The sequence below is a fragment of the Taeniopygia guttata genome, chromosome 2 (assembly GCF_048771995.1).
Source record: "Taeniopygia guttata chromosome 2, bTaeGut7.mat, whole genome shotgun sequence".
NCBI lineage: Eukaryota > Metazoa > Chordata > Aves > Passeriformes > Estrildidae > Taeniopygia > Taeniopygia guttata.
In genome coordinates, this window is record NC_133026.1 from 151,330,466 (window position 1) to 151,348,949 (window position 18,484).

At 61.0% G+C, this 18,484-nt stretch overlaps 1 protein-coding gene across 5 annotated transcripts in view; it reads left to right on the top strand.

Moving 5' to 3' along the window:
• Window positions 1-18,484, top strand: part of CPSF1 (cleavage and polyadenylation specific factor 1) — a 107,766-nt gene that overhangs the window by 40,823 nt on the left and 48,459 nt on the right. For 3 of the 5 annotated variants that reach the window (XM_072925107.1, XM_072925108.1, XM_072925111.1), the window contains 6 exons: window positions 602-691; window positions 3,404-3,523; window positions 4,939-5,080; window positions 9,871-10,049; window positions 12,718-12,848; window positions 15,679-15,850. In XM_072925107.1, coding sequence (XP_072781208.1) covers window positions 602-691; window positions 3,404-3,523; window positions 4,939-5,080; window positions 9,871-10,049; window positions 12,718-12,848; window positions 15,679-15,850 — 834 coding nt within the window. The remainder of the gene's footprint in view (window positions 1-601; window positions 692-3,403; window positions 3,524-4,938; window positions 5,081-9,870; window positions 10,050-12,717; window positions 12,849-15,678; window positions 15,851-18,484) is intronic. The other 2 variants (XM_072925109.1, XM_072925110.1) reach the window with 1 other exon arrangement.

Consider the following 18,484-nt stretch of genomic DNA (forward strand, 5'->3'; position numbering starts at 1 on the left):
GTGGGGCGCGCCTGTACCCCCCAGGGACACCCCAAAATCCGTGGGGTGTACCCCAAAATCTGTGGGGTGCACCCCAAAATCTGCCTGTACCTTCCAGGGACGCCCCAAAATCTGTGGGGTACCCCAAAATCTGCCTGTACCCCCATAGACACCCCAAAATCTGTGGGGTGCACCCCAAAATCTGCCTGTACCCCCCAAGGACACCCCAAAATCTGTGGGGTGCACCCCAAAATCCGCCTGTATCCACCAGGGACACCCCAAAATCTGTGGGGTAACCCCCCAGGGACACCCCAAAATCTGTGGGGTACCCCAAAATCTGCCTGTGCCCACCAGGGACACCCCAAAATCTGCCTGTACCCCCCAGGGACACCCCAAAAACTGTGGGGTGCACCCCAAAATCCGCCTGTACCCCCCAGGGACAACCCAAAACTGTCCCCATGCCTGACTGCCACCCCTGTCCCTGTCCCTGTCCCTGTCCCTGACCCCTTGCATGACCCCTGACCCCGTGGGTGACCCCTGTCCCTGTCCCTGACCCCGTCCCTGTCCCCTGTCCTTGACCCCTGACCCTGTGTGTGACCTCTGACCCCGTCCCTGTCCCCAGCGCAGCATCCGGCCGCAGGTGGTGACCACGTTTGAGCTGCCCGGCTGTTACGACATGTGGACGGTCACCGCGCCCCCCCCGCGAGAACAGGTGTGGCACCGTGTCACCCCCTGTGTCACCGTGTCACTGTGTCACCCCCTGTGTCACCGTGTCACTGTGTCACCCTCCCTGTGTCACCCTCCCTGTGTGTCACCCCCTGTGTCACCCCCTGTGTCACCCTCCCTGTGTCACCCCCTGTGTCACCCCCTGTGTCACCCTCCCTGTGTCACCCCCCGTGTCACCCCCTGTGTCACCCCCTGTGTCACCCTCCCTGTGTCACCCCCTGTGTCACCCCCTGTGTCACCCCCTGTGTCACCCTCCCTGTGTCACCCTCCCTGTGTCACCATGTCCCTGTGTCACCCTCCCTGTGTCACCCTCCCTGTGTCACCCTCCCTGTGTCACCCTCTGTGTCACCCTCCCTGTGTCACCCCCTGTGTCACCCTCCCTGTGTCACCCCCTGTGTCACCCTCCCTGTGTCACCCTCCCTGTGTCACTGTGTCCCTGTGTCACCCCCTGTGTCACCCTCCCTGTGTCACCCTCCCTGTGTCACCCCCTGTGTCACCCCGTGTCACCCCCTGTGTCACCCTCCCTGTGTCACCCCCTGTGTCACCCTCCCTGTGTCACCCTCCCTGTGTCACCCCCTGTGTCACCCCCTGTGTCACCCCCTGTGTCACCCTCCCTGTGTCACCCTCCCTGTGTCACCCCCTGTGTCACCCCCTGTGTCACCCTCCCTGTGTCACCCCCTGTGTCACCCCCTGTGTCACCCTCCCTGTGTCACCGTGTCACTGTGTCACCCCCTGTGTCACCCTCCCTGTGTCACCCCCTGTGTCACCCCCTGTGTCACCCCCTGTGTCACCCCCTGTGTCACCCTCCCTGTGTCACCCTCTGTGTCACCCCCTGTGTCACCCCCTGTGTCACCCTCCCTGTGTCACCCTCCCTGTGTCACCCCCTGTGTCACCCCCTGTGTCACCCCCTGTGTCACCCTCCCTGTGTCACCCTCCCTGTGTCACCCCCTGTGTCACCCCCTGTGTCACCCTCCCTGTGTCACCCCCTGTGTCACCCCCTGTGTCACCCTCCCTGTGTCACCGTGTCACTGTGTCACCCCCTGTGTCACCCTCCCTGTGTCACCCCCTGTGTCACCCCCTGTGTCACCCCCTGTGTCACCCCCTGTGTCACCCTCCCTGTGTCACCCTCTGTGTCACCCCCTGTGTCACCCCCTGTGTCACCCTCCCTGTGTCACCGTGTCACTGTGTCACCCCCTGTGTCACCCTCCCTGTGTCACCCCCTGTGTCACCCCCTGTGTCACCCTCCCTGTGTCACCCTCCCTGTGTCACCGTGTCACTGTGTCACCCCCTGTGTCACCCCCTGTGTCACCCTCTGTGTCACCCTCCCTGTGTCACCCCCTGTGTCACCCTCCCTGTGTCACCCTCCCTGTGTCACCCTCTGTGTCACCCTCCCTGTGTCACCCTCCCTGTGTCACCCCCTGTGTCACCCTCCCTGTGTCACCCTCCCTGTGTCACCCTCCCTGTGTCACCCTCCCTGTGTCACCCCCTGTGTCACCCTCCCTGTGTCACCCCCTGTGTCACCCTCTGTGTCACCCTCCCTGTGTCACCCTCCCTGTGTCACCCTCCCTGTGTCACCCCCTGTGTCACCCTCCCTGTGTCACCCTCCCTGTGTCACCCCCTGTGTCACCCCCTGTGTCACCCTCCCTGTGTCACCCTCCCTGTGTCACCCTCCCTGTGTCACCCTCTTTGTCACCCTCCCTGTGTCACCCTCCCTGTGTCACCCCCTGTGTCACCCTCCCTGTGTCACCCCCTGTGTCACCCTCTGTGTCACCCTCCCTGTGTCACCCTCCCTGTGTCACCCTCCCTGTGTCACCCCCTGTGTCACCCTCTGTGTCACCCTCCCTGTGTCACCCTCCCTGTGTCACCCTCCCTGTGTCACCCCCTGTGTCACCCCCTGTGTCACCCTCCCTGTGTCACCCTCCCTGTGTCACCCCCTGTGTCACCCCCTGTGTCACCCTCTGTGTCACCCCCTGTGTCACCCTCCCTGTGTCACCCTCCCTGTGTCACCCTCCCTGTGTCACCCCCCTGTGTCACCCCCTGTGTCACCCCCTGTGTCACCCTCCCTGTGTCACCCCCTGTGTCACCCTCCCTGTGTCACCCTCCCTGTGTCACCCTCCCTGTGTCACCCTCTGTGTCACCCTCTGTGTCACCCTCCCTGTGTCACCCTCCCTGTGTCACCCCCTGTGTCACCCTCCCTGTGTCACCCCCTGTGTCACCCTCCCTGTGTCACATTGTCCCTGTGTCCCTGTGTCCCTGTGTCACCTCTATGACTGTGTCCCTGTGTCACCGTGTCCCTGTGTCACCATGTCACTGTGTCACCCTCCCTGTGTCCTTGTGTCCCTGTGTCACTGTGTCACCATGTCCTTGTGTCGCTGTGTCACCGTGTCCCTGTGTCACCCTCCCTGTGTCCCTGTGTCACCTCTGTCACCATGTCCCTGTGTCACCATGTCCCCGTGTCCCTGTGTCACCATGTCCCTGTGTCACCATGTCCCTGTGTCACCATGTCCCTGTGTCCCTGTGTCCCCATGTCCCTGTGTCACCTCTGTGACTGTGTCACATGTCCCTGTGTCCCTGTGTCACCTCTGTCACCATGTCCCCTGTCCCCTCACATCCCCACGTCGCTCCATGTCCCCATGTCCCCTGTGTGTCCCCTGTCCCCTGTGTGTCCCCTGTCCCCACCGTGGCTCTGTCCCCACAGCCCGAGGTGGCCCCGGGGACCAGCGCGGAGCCCGAGGCGGCAACGGCGGCTCCGGAAAGTTCTGAGGAGGACGGGGAACGGCACGGGTTCCTCATCCTGAGCCGGGAGGACTCCACCATGGTAGGGACACCTTGGGGACATTGGGGACATCATGGGGACATGGGGCACGGGTTCCTCATCCTGAGCCGGGAGGACTCCACCATGGTAGGGACACCTTGGGGACATTGGGGACATCATGGGGACATGGGGCACGGGTTCCTCATCCTGAGCCGGGAGGACTCCACCATGGTGAGGGACATTGGGGACACCATGGGGACCTGGGGACATGGGGACATCATGGGGACATGGGGCACGGGTTCCTCATCCTGAGCCGGGAGGACTCCACCATGGTAGGGACACCTTGGGGACATTGGGGACATCATGGGGACATCATGGGGACATGGGGACAGGGCTTCCTCATCCTGAGCCGGGAGGACTCCACCATGGTAGGGGACACCTGCTGATGTCCCTGATGTCCCCAATGTCCCCAATCCCCTGATGTCCCCAATGTCCCCCATGTCCCCAATGTCCCCCCAATGTCCCCCATGTCCCCAATGTCCCCCCAATGTCCCCCCAATGTCCCCAATGTCCCCAATGTCCCCAATGTCCCCAATGTCCCCAATCCCCCCAATCTCCCCAATCTCCCCAATGTCCCCAGTGTCCCCAGTGTCCCCAATGTCCCCAATGTCCCCAATGTCCCCCCAATGTCCCCAATGTCCCCAGTGTCCCCAATGTCCCCCCAATGTCCCCAATGTCCCCGATGTCCCCGATGTCCCCAATGTCCCCAATGTCCCCAATGCCCCCAATGTCCCCAATGTCCCCAATGTCCCCAATCCCCCCAATGTCCCCAATGTCCCCAATGTCCCCAAACCCCCCCCAATGTCCCCAATGTCCCCAATGTCCCCAATGTCCCCAATGTCCCCAAATGTCCCCAATCCCCCCAATGTCCCCAATGTCCCCCCAATGTCCCCAATGTCCCCCCAATGTCCCCAATGTCCCCAATGTCCCCAATGTCCCCCAATGTCCCCAATGTCCCCCCAATGTCCCCAATGTCCCCAATGTCCCCAATGTCCCCAATGTCCCCAAATGTCCCCAATCCCCCCAATGTCCCCAATGTCCCCCCAATGTCCCCAATGTCCCCCCAATGTCCCCAATGTCCCCAATGTCCCCAATGTCCCCCCAATGTCCCCAATGTCCCCCCAATGTCCCCAATGTCCCCAATGTCCCCAATGTCCCCAGTGTCCCCAATCCCCCCAATGTCCCCAATGTCCCCAATGTCCCCCCAATGTCCCCAATCCCCCCAATGTCCCCGATGTCCCCAATCCCCCCAATGTCCCCGATGTCCCCCAACACCCCCAATGTCCCCAATGTCCCCAATGTCCCCAATGTCCCCAATGTCCCCAATGTCCCCCAATCCCCCCAATGTCCCCAATCCCCCCAATCCCCCCAATGTCCCCCAATCCCCCCAATGTCCCCAATGTCCCCAATGTCCCCAGATCCTGCAGACGGGCCAGGAGATCCTGGAGCTGGACACGAGCGGCTTCGCCACGCAGGGACCGACCGTGTTCGCGGGGAACCTGGGCCAGGGCCAGTTCATCGTGCAGGTGTCACCCCTGGGGCTGCGGCTGCTGCAGGGCGGTGAGTGACACACCTGGGGACACCTGGGACACACCTGGGACACACCTGGGGACACCTGGGACACACCTGGGGACACCTGGGGACACCTGGGACACACCTGGGGACACCTGGGACACACCTGGGACACACCTGGGGACACCTGGGGACAGGGACACACCTGGGACACACCTGGGACACACCTGGGACACACCTGGGGACACACCTGGGACACACCTGGGGACACCTGGGGACACCTGGGACACACCTGGGACACACCTGGGGACAGGGACACACCTGGGGACACCTGGGACACACCTGGGGACACACCTGGGGACAGGGACACACCTGGGCCAGGGCCAGTTCATCGTGCAGGTGTCACCCCTGGGGCTGCGGCTGCTGCAGGGCGGTGAGTGACACACCTGGGGACACACCTGGGACACACCTGGGACACACCTGGGGACACCTGGAACACACCTGGGACACACCTGGGGACAGGGACACACCTGGGGACAGGGACACACCTGGGCCAGGGCCAGTTCATCGTGCAGGTGTCACCCCTGGGGCTGCGGCTGCTGCAGGGCGGTGAGTGACACACCTGGGGACACCTGGGGACACCTGGGACACACCTGGGACACACCTGGGGACACCTGGGACACACCTGGGACACACCTGGGACACACCTGGGGACACCTGGGGACACACCTGGGGACACCTGGGACACACCTGGGGACAGGGACACACCTGGGGACATCTGGGGACACACCTGGGGACACACCTGGGGACACACCTGGGGACACACCTGGGACACACCTGGGGACACCTGGGGACACCTGGGACACACCTGGGGACAGGGACACACCTGGGGACACCTGGGGACATCTGGGACACACCTGGGACACCTGGGACACACCTGGGACACACCTGGGACACCTGGGGACACACCTGGGACACTCCTGGGGACACCTGGGGACAGGGACACGCCTGGGGACACCTGGGGACACACCTGGGGACAGGGACACACCTGGGGACACCTGGGACACACCTGGGACACCTGGGGACACACCTGGGCCAGGGCCAGTTCATCGTGCAGGTGTCACCGATGGGGCTGCGGCTGCTGCAGGGCGGTGAGTGACACACCTGGGGACACCTGGGACACCTGGGGACACCTGGGGACACACCTGGGAACACCTGGGGACACCTGGGGACACACCTGGGGACACCTGGGACACACCTGGGGACACCTGGGGACACCTGGGGACACACCTGGGGACACCTGGGACACACCTGGGGACACCTGGGACACACCTGGGGACACACCTGGGACACACCTGGGGACACACCTGGGACACACCTGGGGGCACACCTGGGACACACCTGGGGACACCTGGGACACACCTGGGGACACCTGGGGACACCTGGGGACACCTGGGGACACCTGTGACACACCTGGGGACACCTGGGACACACCTGGGGACAGCTGGGGACACCTGTGACACACCTGGGGACACCTGGGGACACCTGGGGACACCTGGGGACACCTGTGACACACCTGGGGACACCTGGGACACACCTGGGATACACCTGGGGACACCTGGGGCACACCTGGGGATAGGGACACACCTGGGACACACCTGGGACACACCTGGGGACAGGGACACACCTGGGGACACCTGGGACACACCTGGGGACACCTGGGACACACCTGGGGACACCTGGGGACAGGGACACACCTGGGACACCTGGACACACCTGGGGACAGGGACACACCTGGGGACACCTGGGGACACCTGGGACACACCTGGGACACACCTGGGGACACCTGGGACACACCTGGGACACACCTGGGGACAGGGACTGCTGTCCACACATGGGTTTTGGTGTCACGGGGGTGATGTGACACCGCTGTGACCCCTTGGTGACCCCTTGGTGACCCCGCTGTCCCCGCAGTGACCCAGCTGCACTTTGTCCCCGTGGGTTGGGGTGTCACAGGGGTGATGTGACCCCATGGTGACACCTTGCTGACCCCGTGGTGACACCGCTGTCACTGCACAGGTTTGGGGTGACACAGGGGTGATGTGACCCCGTGGTGACCCCTTGGTGACCCTGTGGTGACCCCACTGTCCCCACACGGGTTTGGGGTGACACAGGGGTGCTGTGACCCCTTGGTGACCCCGTGGTGACCCCACTGTCCCCACAGTGACCCAGCTGCACTTTGTCCCCGTGGGTTGGGATGTCACAGGGGTGATGTGACCCCATGGTGACACCTTGCTGACCCCTTGGTGACACTGCTGTCCCCTCACAGTGACCCAGCTGCACTTTGTCCCCGTGGGTTGGGGTGACAGGGGTGATGTGACACTGCTGTGACCCCTTGGTGACCCCGTGGTGACCCCTTGGTGACACTGCTGTGACCCCGCTGTCCCCTCATGGGTTTGGGGTGTCACAGGGGCGATGTGACACTGCTGTGACCCCATGGTGACCCCTTGGTGACCCCGCTGTCCCCACATGGGTTTGGGGTGACACAGGGGTGATGTGACCCCTTGGTGACCCCGTGGTGACCCCTTGGTGACCCCGCTGTCCCCGCAGTGACCCAGCTGCACTTTGTCCCCGTGGGTTGGGGTGACACAGGGGTGATGTGACACTGCTGTGACCCCGCTGTCCCTGTGGGTTTGGGGTGACACAGGGGCGATGTGGGGGTGATGTGACGCTGCTGTGACCCCTCAGTGACCCCTCGGTGACCCCGCTGTCCCCACAGTCCCTGTGGGTTGGGGGTGACACAGGGGCGATGTGACACCAATGTGACCCCACTGTCCCCACACGGGTTTGGGGTGACACAGGGGTGATGTGACCCCGTGGTGACCCCTTGGTGACCCCGCTGTCCCTGTGGGTTGGGGTGTCACAGGGGTGATGTGACACTGCTGTGACCCCGTGGTGACCCCGCTGTGACACCGCTGTCCCCACATGGGTTGGGGTGACACAGGGGCGATGTGACCCCTTGGTGACCCCTCGGTGACACCAATGTGACCCCGCTGTCCCGACAGTGACCCAGCTGCACTTTGTCCCCGTGGGTTGGGGGTGACACAGGGGTGATGTGACACTGCTGTGACCCCTTGGTGACCCCTTGGTGACCCCGCTGTCCCCGCAGTGACCCAGCTGCACTTTGTCCCCGTGGGTTTGGGGTGACACAGGGGTGATGTGACCCCATGGTGACCCCTCGGTGACCCCTTGGTGACTCTGGGGGTGACACTGCTGTGACCCCGCTGTCCCCACACGGGTTGGGGGTGACACAGGGGTGATGTGACCCCTTGGTGACCCCTTGGTGACCCCGCTGTCCCCACAGTGACCCAGCTGCACTTTGTCCCCGTGGGTGGGGTGTCACAGGGGCTGTGACCCCTCGGTGACCCCTTGGTGACCCCTTGGTGACACCGCTGTCCCCACAGTGACCCAGCTGCACTTTGTCCCCGTGGGTTGGGGTGTCACAGGGGCTGTGACCCCTCGGTGACCCCTTGGTGACCCCTTGGTGACACTCCTGTCCCCACAGTGACCCAGCTGCACTTTGTCCCTGTGGGTTGGGGGTGACACAGGGGTGATGTGACCCTTTGGTGACCCCTTGGTGACCCCGCTGTCCCCGCAGTGACCCAGCTGCACTTTGTCCCCGTGGGTTTGGGGTCACACAGGGGCTGTGACCCCGTGGTGACCCCATGGTGACCCCGCTGTCCCCGCAGTGACCCAGCTGCACTTTGTCCCCGTGGGTTTGGGGTCACACAGGGGTTGTGACCCCTCGGTGACCCCTCGGTGACCCCGCTGTCCCCACAGTGACCCAGCTGCACTTTGTCCCCGTGGGTTGGGGGTGACACAGGGGTGATGTGACACTGCCGTGACCCTGATGTCCCCACATGAGTTTGGGGTGACACAGGGGCGATGTGACCCCTCGGTGACCCCTTGGTGACACTGCTGTCCCCACAGTGACCCAGCTGCACTTTGTCCCCGTGGGTTGGGGGTGATGTGACACCAATGTGACACTTCTGTCCCCACAGTGACCCAGCTGCACTTTGTCCCCGTGGGTTGGGGGTGTCACAGGGGCGATGTGACCCCTTGGTGACCCCTCGGTGACCCCTTGGTGACACTTCTGTCCCCACAGTGACCCAGCTGCACTTTGTCCCCGTGGGTTTGGGGTCACACAGGGGTTGTGACCCCTCGGTGACCCCGTGGTGACCCCGCTGTCCCCGCAGTGACCCAGCTGCACTTTGTCCCCGTGGGTTGGGGTGACACAGGGGTGATGTGACACTGCTGTGACCCCAATGTCCCCACACGGGTTTGGGGTGACACAGGGGTGATGTGACCCCGTGGTGACCCCTTGGTGACACTTCTGTCCCCACAGTGACCCAGCTGCACTTTGTCCCCGTGGGTTGGGGGTGTCACAGGGGTTGTGACCCCATGCTGACCCCTTGGTGACCCCGCTGTCCCCGCAGTGACCCAGCTGCACTTTGTCCCCGTGGGTTGGGGTGTCACAGGGGTGATGTGACACTGCTGTGACACCTCGGTGACCCCTTGGTGACCCTGCTGTCCCTGCAGTGACCCAGCTGCACTTTGTCCCCGTGGGTTGGGGTGTCACAGGGGTTGTGACCCCTCGGTGACCCCATGGTGACCCCGCTGTCCCCACAGTGACCCAGCTGCACTTTGTCCCCGTGGGTTGGGGTGACACAGGGGTGATGTGACACTGCCGTGACCCCAATGTCCCCACACGGGTTTGGGGTGTCACAGGGGCGATGTGACCCCATGGTGACCCCTTGGTGACACTTCTGTCCCCGCAGTGACCCAGCTGCACTTTGTCCCCGTGGATCTGGGCTCTCCCATCGTGCACTGCGCGGTGGCCGATCCCTTCGGGGTTCTGCTCAGCGCCGACGGTCACCTGGCCACCTTCACCCTCAAGGGGGACACCTACGGTGGCCGTGCCCCGCGCCTGGCACTGCTGCGGCCACCCGTGGCACACGTGAGTGTCACCGTGTCCCCAACCATCCCTGAGTGTCCCCAAACATCCCTGAGTGTCCCCAACCCCGCCTGGCGCTGCTGCGGCCACCCGTGGCACACGTGAGTGGCACCGTGTCCCCAACCATCCCTGAGTGTCCCCAACCACCCCTGAGTGTCCCCAACCCCGCCTGGCGCTGCTGCGGCCACCCGTGGCACACGTGAGTGGCACCTGAGTGTCCCCAACCACCCCTGAGTGTCCCCAGCCATCCCTGACTGTCCCCAACCCCGCCTGGCGCTGCTGCGGCCACCCGTGGCACACGTGAGTGGCACCATGTCCCCAACCATCCCTGAGTGTCCCCAACCCTTCCTGAGTGTCCCTGACTGTCCCCAACCCCGCCTGGCGCTGCTGCGGCCACCCGTGGCACACGTGAGTGGCACCATGTCCCCAACCATCCCTGAGTGTCCCCAACCCTTCCTGAGTGTCCCTGAGTGTCCCCAACCCCGCCTGGCGCTGCTGCGGCCACCCGTGGCACACGTGAGTGGCACCGTGTCCCCAACCCTTCCTGAGTGTCCCCAGACATCCCTGAGTGTCCCCAACCCTTCCTGACCCAACCCGGCCACCCCTGAGTGTCCCTGAGTGTCCCCAACCCCGCCTGGCGCTGCTGCGGCCACCCGTGGCACACATGAGTGTCCCCTGTGTCACCTGTGTCACCTGTGTCACCTGTGTCCCCAACCCTTCCTGAGTGTCCCCAACCCTTCCTGAGTGTCCCCAACCATCCCTGAGTGTCCCCAACCACCCCTGAGTGTCCCCAACCCTTCCTGAGTGTCCCCAACCATCCCTGAGTGTCCCCAACCACCCCTGAGTGTCCCCAACCCTTCCTGAGTGTCCCCAACCATCCCTGAGTGTCCCCAACCACCCCTGAGTGTCCCCAACCATCCCTGAGTGTCCCCAACCACCCCTGAGTGTCCCCAACCATCCCTGAATGTCCCCAAACACCCCTGAGTGTCCCTGAGTGTCCCCAACCCTTCCTGAGTGTCCCTGAGTGTCCCCAACCCCGCCTGGCGCTGCTGCGGCCCCCGGTGGCACACGTGAGTGTCCCTGTGTCCCCAACCCTTCCTGAGTGTCCCTGAGTGTCCCCAACCCTTCCTGAGTGTCCCCAACCCCGCCTGGCACTGCTGCGGCCACCCGTGGCACATGTGAGTGTCACCTGTCACCTGTGTCACCTGTGTCCCCAATCCTTCCTGACCCAACCATCCCTGAGTGTCCCCAACCCAACCATCCCTGAGTGTCCCCAACCCCTCCTGGCGCTGCTGCGGCCACCTGTGGCACACGTGAGTGTCACCTGTGTCACCTGTGTCACCTGTGTCACCTGTGTCCCCAATCCTTCCTAACCCAACCCAACCACCCCTGAGTGTCCCCAACCCCGCCTGGCGCTGCTGCGGCCACCCGTGGCACACGTGAGTGTCACCTGTGTCCCCAACCCTCCCTGACTGTCCCCAACCCTCCCTGACTGTCCCCAACCATCCCTGAGTGTCCCCAACCCCGCCTGGCGCTGCTGCGGCCACCCGTGGCACACGTGAGTGTCCCCTGTGTCCCCAACCATCCCTGAGTGTCCCCAACCCTTCCTGAGTGTCCCCAACCACCCCTGAGTGTCCCCAACCCCTCCTGAGTGTCCCCAACCCCGCCTGGACCTTTCCAGAATGTACCAAATGTCCCCATTGTCCCCAATGTCCCCAATGTCCCCAATGCCCCAAATGTCCCCCCAATCCCCCCAATGTCCCCCCAATGTCCCCAATGTCCCCAATGTCCCCAATGTCCCCCCAGTGTCCCCAATGTCCCCAATGTCCCCAATGTCCCCAGTGTCCCCAATGTCCCCAATGTCCCCAATGTCCCCCCAGTGTCCCCAATGTCCCCCCAATGTCCCCAATGTCCCCAGTGTCCCCAATGTCCCCAATCCCCCCAATGTCCCCAATCCCCCCAATCCCCCCAATGTCCCCCAATGTCCCCAATGTCCCCCCAATGTCCCCAATGTCCCCAATGTCCCCCAATGTCCCCAGTGTCCCCAATGTCCCCAATGTCCCCAATGTCCCCAATGTCCCCAATGTCCCCCCAATGTCCCCAATGTCCCCAATGTCCCCAGTGTCCCCAATGTCCCCAATGTCCCCAATGTCCCCGTTGATGTCCCCAATGTCCCCAATCCCCCCAATGTCCCCAATGTCCCCAATGTCCCCAATGTCCCCAATCCCCCCAATGTCCCCAATGTCCCCAATGTCCCCAATGTCCCCCCAATGTCCCCAATCCCCCCAATGTCCCCCCAATGTCCCCAATGTCCCCAATGTCCCCAATGCCCCCAATGTCCCCAATGTCCCCAATGTCCCCCCAATGTCCCCAATGTCCCCCCAATGTCCCCAATGCCCCCAATGTCCCCCCAATGTCCCCAATCCCCCCAATGCCCCCAATGTCCCCAATGTCCCCAATGTCCCCCCAATGTCCCCAATCCCCCCAATGTCCCCAATCCCCCCAATGTCCCCCCAATGTCCCCAATGCCCCCAATGTCCCCGATGTCCCCAATCCCCCCAATGTCCCCAATGTCCCCAATATCCCCCCAATGTCCCCAATGTCCCCAATGTCCCCAATGTCCCCATTGATGTCCCCGATGTCCCCACTGATGTCCCCGTTGTCCCTGCAGCCCTCGCGGGTGACAGCGCTGTGCCTGTACCGGGACCTTTCCGGAATGTTCACCACCGAGAGCCGCGCCCCCCGCGAGGAGCCCCCGCCCCGCCCCCACGCCGAGGCCGAGACCCTCATCCAGGACCTCAGGTGGGTCACGAGTTCCCCAGGTGTGCCCAGGTGTGCCCTGGTGTCCCCAGGTGTCCCCAGGTGTGCTCAGGTGACCCCAGGTGTGCCCAGGTGTATCCCAGGTGTGCCCAGGTGTGCCCAGATGTCCCCAGGTGTATCCCAGGTGTATCCCAGGTGTACCCAGGTGTTCCCCAGCTGTGCCCAGGTGTCCCCAGGTGTGCCTAGGTCTATCCCACTGTATCCCATATAACTCAGGTGTATCCCAGGTGTACCCAGGTGTGCCCAGGTGTATCTCAGCTGTACCCAGGTGTCCCCAGGTGCCCCCAGATGTATCCCAGGTGTGCCCAGGTGTATCCCAGGTCTATCCCAGGTGTGCCCAGGTGTGCTCAGGTGTGTCTAAGTCTTTTCCAGTGTATCCCATATAACCCAGGTGTATCCGAGGTGTGCTCAGATGACCCCAGGTGTGCCCAGGTGTACCCCAAGTGTGCCCAGGTGTGCCTAGATCTATGCCAGGTCTATCCCATATAACTCAGGTGCACCCCAGGTGCGCCCAGGTGTGCCCAGGTGTTCCCAGGTGTGCCCAGGTGTGCCCAGGTGACCCCAGGTGTGCCCGTCTCCCCGCAGCGGCTCGGTGGACGACGAGGAGGAGATGCTGTACGGGGACTGGGGGGTGTTTCCAGGGGTGTCCCAGGTGTGCCCAGGGGTATCCCAGGTGTGCTCAGGTGTATCCCAGGTGTGCCCAGGTGTGTCCCAGATGTCCCCAGGTGTGCCCAGGTCTATCCCAGGTGTCCCCAGGTGTATCCCAGGTGTGCCCAGGTGTGCCCAGGTGTATCTCCGGTGTGCCCAGGTGTATCCCAGTGTATCCCATATAACCCAGGTGTACCCCAGGTGTGCCCAGGTGTCCCCAGGTGTATCCCAGGTGTACCCCAGGTGTGCCCAGGTGTCCCCAGGTGTATCCCAGGTGTATCCCAGGTGTGCCCAGGTGTATCCCAGTGTATCCCATATAACTCAGGTGTACCCCAGGTGTTCCCAGGTGTGCCCAGGTATACCCCAAGTGTGCCCAAGTGTGCCTAGATCTATGCCAGGTCTATCCCATATAACTCAGGTGTACCCCAGGTGTACTCAGGTGTGCCCAGGTGTATCCCAGGTGTACCCCAGGTGTACCCAGGTGTGCTCAGGTGTCCCCAGGTCTATTCCAGGTGTCCCTAGCTGTGCCCAGGTCTATCCCAGGTGTGCCCAGGTGTGCCCAGGTCTATCCCAGGTGTGCCCAGGTGTCCCCCAGGTGTGCCCAGGTCTATCCCAGGTGTATCCCAGGTGTATCCCAGATGTGCCCAGGTGTGCCCCAGCTGTGCCCAGGTGTGCCCAGGTAACTGACCTGTGCCCCTCTCCCGCAGCGGCTCGGTGGACGACGAGGAGGAGATGCTGTACGGGGACTCGGGGGGTGTTTCCAGGGGTGTCCCAGGTGTGTCCCAGGTGTGCCCAGGTGTATCCCAGGTGTGCCCAGGTGTTCCCCAGCTGTGCCCAGGTGTGCCCAGGTGTGCCTAGGTCTATCCCAGTGTATCCCATATAACTCAGGTGTAGCCCAGGTCTATCCCAGGTCTATCCCAGGTGTACCCCAGGTGTGCCCAGGTGTATCCCAGTGTATCCCATATAACCCAGGTGTACCCCAGGTGTTCCCAGGTGTACTCAGGTGTATCTCAGGTGTCCCCCAGGTGTCTCCAGGTGTGCCCCAGGTGTGCCCAGGTGTATCCCAGCTGTGCCCAGGTGTGCCCAGGTGTATCCCAGGTGTGCCCAGGTGTCCCCAGGTGTGCCCAGGTGTCCCCAGGTGACCCCAGGTGTCCCCAGGTGTATCCCAGGTGTGCCCAGGTCTATCCCAGGTGTCCCCAGGTGTGCCCAGCTATGCCCAGGTGTATTCCAGGTGACCCCAGGTGTGCCCAGGTGTACCCCAGGTGTACCCAGCTGTACCCAGGTGTGCCCAGCTGTGCCCAGCTGTGCCCAGGTGTAGCTCAGGTGTATCCCAGGTGTGCCCAGGTGTGCCCAGGTGTGCCCAGGTGTGCCCCAGGTGTGCCCAGGTGTCCCCAGGTGTGTGCAAGGTGTCCCTTGGGTGTCTCCAGGTGTCCCTAGCTGTGCCCAGATGTCCCCAGGTGTGCCCAGGTCTATCCCAGGTGTCCCCCAGGTGTCCCCAGGTGTATCCCAGGTGTACCCAGGTGTGCCCAGGTGTGCCCAGGTGTACTCAGGTGACCCCAGGTGTGCCCAGGTGTGCCCAGGGGTGTCCCAGGTGTGCCCAGGTGTACCCCAGGTGTGCCCAGGTGTTCCCAGGTGTGCCCAGGTGTGTCCCAGGTGTGCCTAGGTCTATCCCAGTGTATCCCATATAACTCAGGTATAGCCCAGGTCTATCCCAGGTCTATCCCAGGTCTATCCCAGGTGTGCCCAGGTGTGCCCAGGTGTGTCTAAGTCCATTCCAGTGTATCCCATATAACCCAGGTGTATCCCAGGTGTGCTCAGGTGACCCCAGGTCTATCCCAAGGGTATCCCAGGTGTGCCCAGGTGTACTCAGGTGACCCCAGGTGTGTCCCAGGTATATCCCAGGTGTATCCCTGGTGTACCCAGGTGTCCCCAGGTGTGCCCAGGTGTGCCCCAGGTGTCCCCAGGTGTGCTCAGGTGACCCCAGGTGTATCCCAGATGTATCCCAGGTGTGCCCAGGTCTATCCCAGGTGTACCCAGGTGTCCCCAGGTGTATCCCAGGTGTACTCAGATGACCCCAGGTGTGCCCAGGTGTTCCCAGCTGTGCCCAGCTGTGCCCAGCTTTGCCCAGGTGTGCCCAGGTAACAGCTGTACCCCTCTCCCGCAGCGGCTCGGTGGACGACGAGGAGGAGATGCTGTACGGGGACTCGGGGGGCTCGGGCCGATCTCCCCCCCGGGAGGAGCCGCGGCGGGCGGGACCCCCCGAGCGGGACCCGGCCCCACACAGCCCCGAACCCTCCCACTGGTGCGTGCTGGCCCGGGAGAACGGCCACATGGAGGTACTGGGAGCACTGGGAGCACTGGGAGGGACTGGGAGTGGGGCTGGGGGTACTGGGAGGGACTGGGAGGGACTGGGGAACTGGGAATGGCACTGGTGCGTGCTGGCCCGGGAGAACGGCCACATGGAGGTACTGGGAGCACTGGGAGCACTGGGAGGGACTGGGAGTGGGGCTGTCACAATTCCCATCGTTTCCCCTCTGGAATTCCCATTGTTTTCCTGTCATAATTCCCATTGCTTTCCTGTAACGATTCCCATCATTTTCCTGCTGGAATTCCCATTGTTTTCCTGCTGCAATTCCCATTTCCAGTTGCTGTTTTCTTGCTGGAATTCCCATTGTGTTCCTGCAGGAATTCCCATGGTTTTCCTGCTGCAATTCCCATTGTTTTCCTGTCACAATTCCCATTGTTTTCCTGCTCCAATTCCCATAATTTCCCCTCTGGAATTCCCATGGTTTTCCTACTGGAATTCCCATCGTTTTCCCGCTGCAATTCCCATTTCCCTCCCCATAGCTGCCATTGTTTTCCCTCTGTGATTTTTGTTTTCCCTCTGGAATTCCTGTGGTTTTTCCCCTGGAATTCCCATTTTCCTGAAGAATTCCCTTTATTTTCCCTCTGTGATTTTTGTTTTCCATCTGGAATTCCCATTGTTTTTCCCCTGGAATTCCCATTCTCCCAAGGAATTCCCACTGTTTTCCCTCTGGAATTCCCATTGTTTTGCCCCCAGAATTCCCATTTTCCCGCTGAATTCCTGTTCTTCTCACCACGGAATTCCCGTTTTCCTGCTGAATTCCCTCTGTTCACCCCAGAAATTCCCGTTTTCCCACAGAATTCCTGCCTTTTTCTCTCTGTGATTTTTGTTTTCCATCTGGAATTCCCATTATTTTTCCCTGGAATTCCCGTTTTCCCAAAGAATTCCCATTGTTTTCCCACAGTGGTTTTTGTTTTCCATCTGGAATTCCCATTATTTTTCCCTGGAATTCCCGTTTTCCCAAGGAATTCCCATTGTTTTCCCTCTGTGATTTTTGCTTTCCATCTGGAATTCCCATGGTTTCCCTCTGGAATTCCCATCGTTTTCCTGCAGGAATTCCCATTTCCAGTTGCTGTTTTCTTGCTGGAATTCCCATTGTTTTGCTGTCACAATTCCCATTGTTTTCCCTCTAGAATTCCCATCGTTTTCCCTGTGGAATTCCCATCATTTCTCCTCTGGAATTCCCATTGTTTTCCTGCAGGAATTCCCATTTCCCTCCCCATAACTGCCATTGTTTTCTCTCTGTTATTTTTGTTTTCCCACAAAGTTCCCGGTATTTTCCTTCCAGAATTCCCGTTTTTCTATTCCCATGGTTTTCCTCTCTGGAATTCCCATTGTTTTCCTGTCAGAATTCCCACTGTTTTCCCTGTGGAATTCCAACGGTTTTCCTGCTGGAATTCCCATTTTGCTGTTGAAATTCCCATTTTCCCTCTGGAATTCATTCCCATTGTTTTCCTGTCAGAATTCCCATTGTTTTCCCTCTGTGATTTTTGTTTTCCATCTGGAATTTCCATTGTTTTTCCCCTGGAATTCCCATTCTCCCAAGGAATTCCCACTGTTTTCCCTCTGGAATTCCCATTGTTTTCCCCCCAAGAATTCCCGTTTTCCCAAAGAATTCCCATTGTTTTCCCCAAGAATTCCCATTTTCTTGCAGAACTCCTGTTCTTCTCACCATGGAATTCCCGTTTTCCCGCTGAATTCCTGCCGTTTTCTCTCCGCGATTTTCCCGAATTTCGCACTGTTTTCCCCCAAAAATGTCACATTTTCCCCCCATAATTCCCACTTTTCCCGTTTTTCCCGTTTTTCCCCCCAAGATCTCCCAGGTGCCGGAGTAGCTCCGGCTGTTCCTGGTGAAGAACTTCCCGGTGGGGCAGCGGCTGTTGGTGGATTCCTCCTCCGGGCAGCCCCAATTCCCATTTCCCTGAGAATTCCCGGGGTTTTCCCACTGGAATTCCCATTGTTTTCCCACTGGAATTCCCACTGTTTTCCTGTCATAATTCCCATTTTTTTCCCTCTAGAATTCCTATCGTTTCCCCTCTGGAATTCCCATCGTTTTCCTGCTGCAATTCCCATTTCCCTCCCCATAACTGCCATTGTTTTCCCTCTGAAATTTTTACTTTTCCCCCAAAAAATTTCACATTTTTCCCCCGTAATTCAAATTTTTCCCGTTTTTCCCATTTTTCCCCCCAAGATCTCCCAGGTGCCGGAGTGGCTCCGGCTGTTCCTGTTCAGAATTCCCGCTGGGGCAGCGGGTGTTGGTGGATTCCTCCTTCGGGCAGCCCCAATTCCCATTTCCCTGAGAATTCCTGGTGTTTTCCCACTGCAATTCCCACTGATTTCCTGCTGCAATTCCCATTGTTTTCCTGTCACAATTCCCATTGTTTTCCTCTCAGAATTCCCATTGTTTTCATGTCAGAATTCCTATTGCTTTCATGTCACAATTCCCATTGTTTTCCTGTCACAATTCCCATTGTTTTCCTGCTGGAATTCCCATTGTTTTCCTGTCACAATTCCCATTGTTTTCCTGTCACAATTCCCATTGATTTCATGTCACATTTCCCATTGTTTTCCCTGTGGAATTCCCATTGGTTTCCTGCTGGAATTC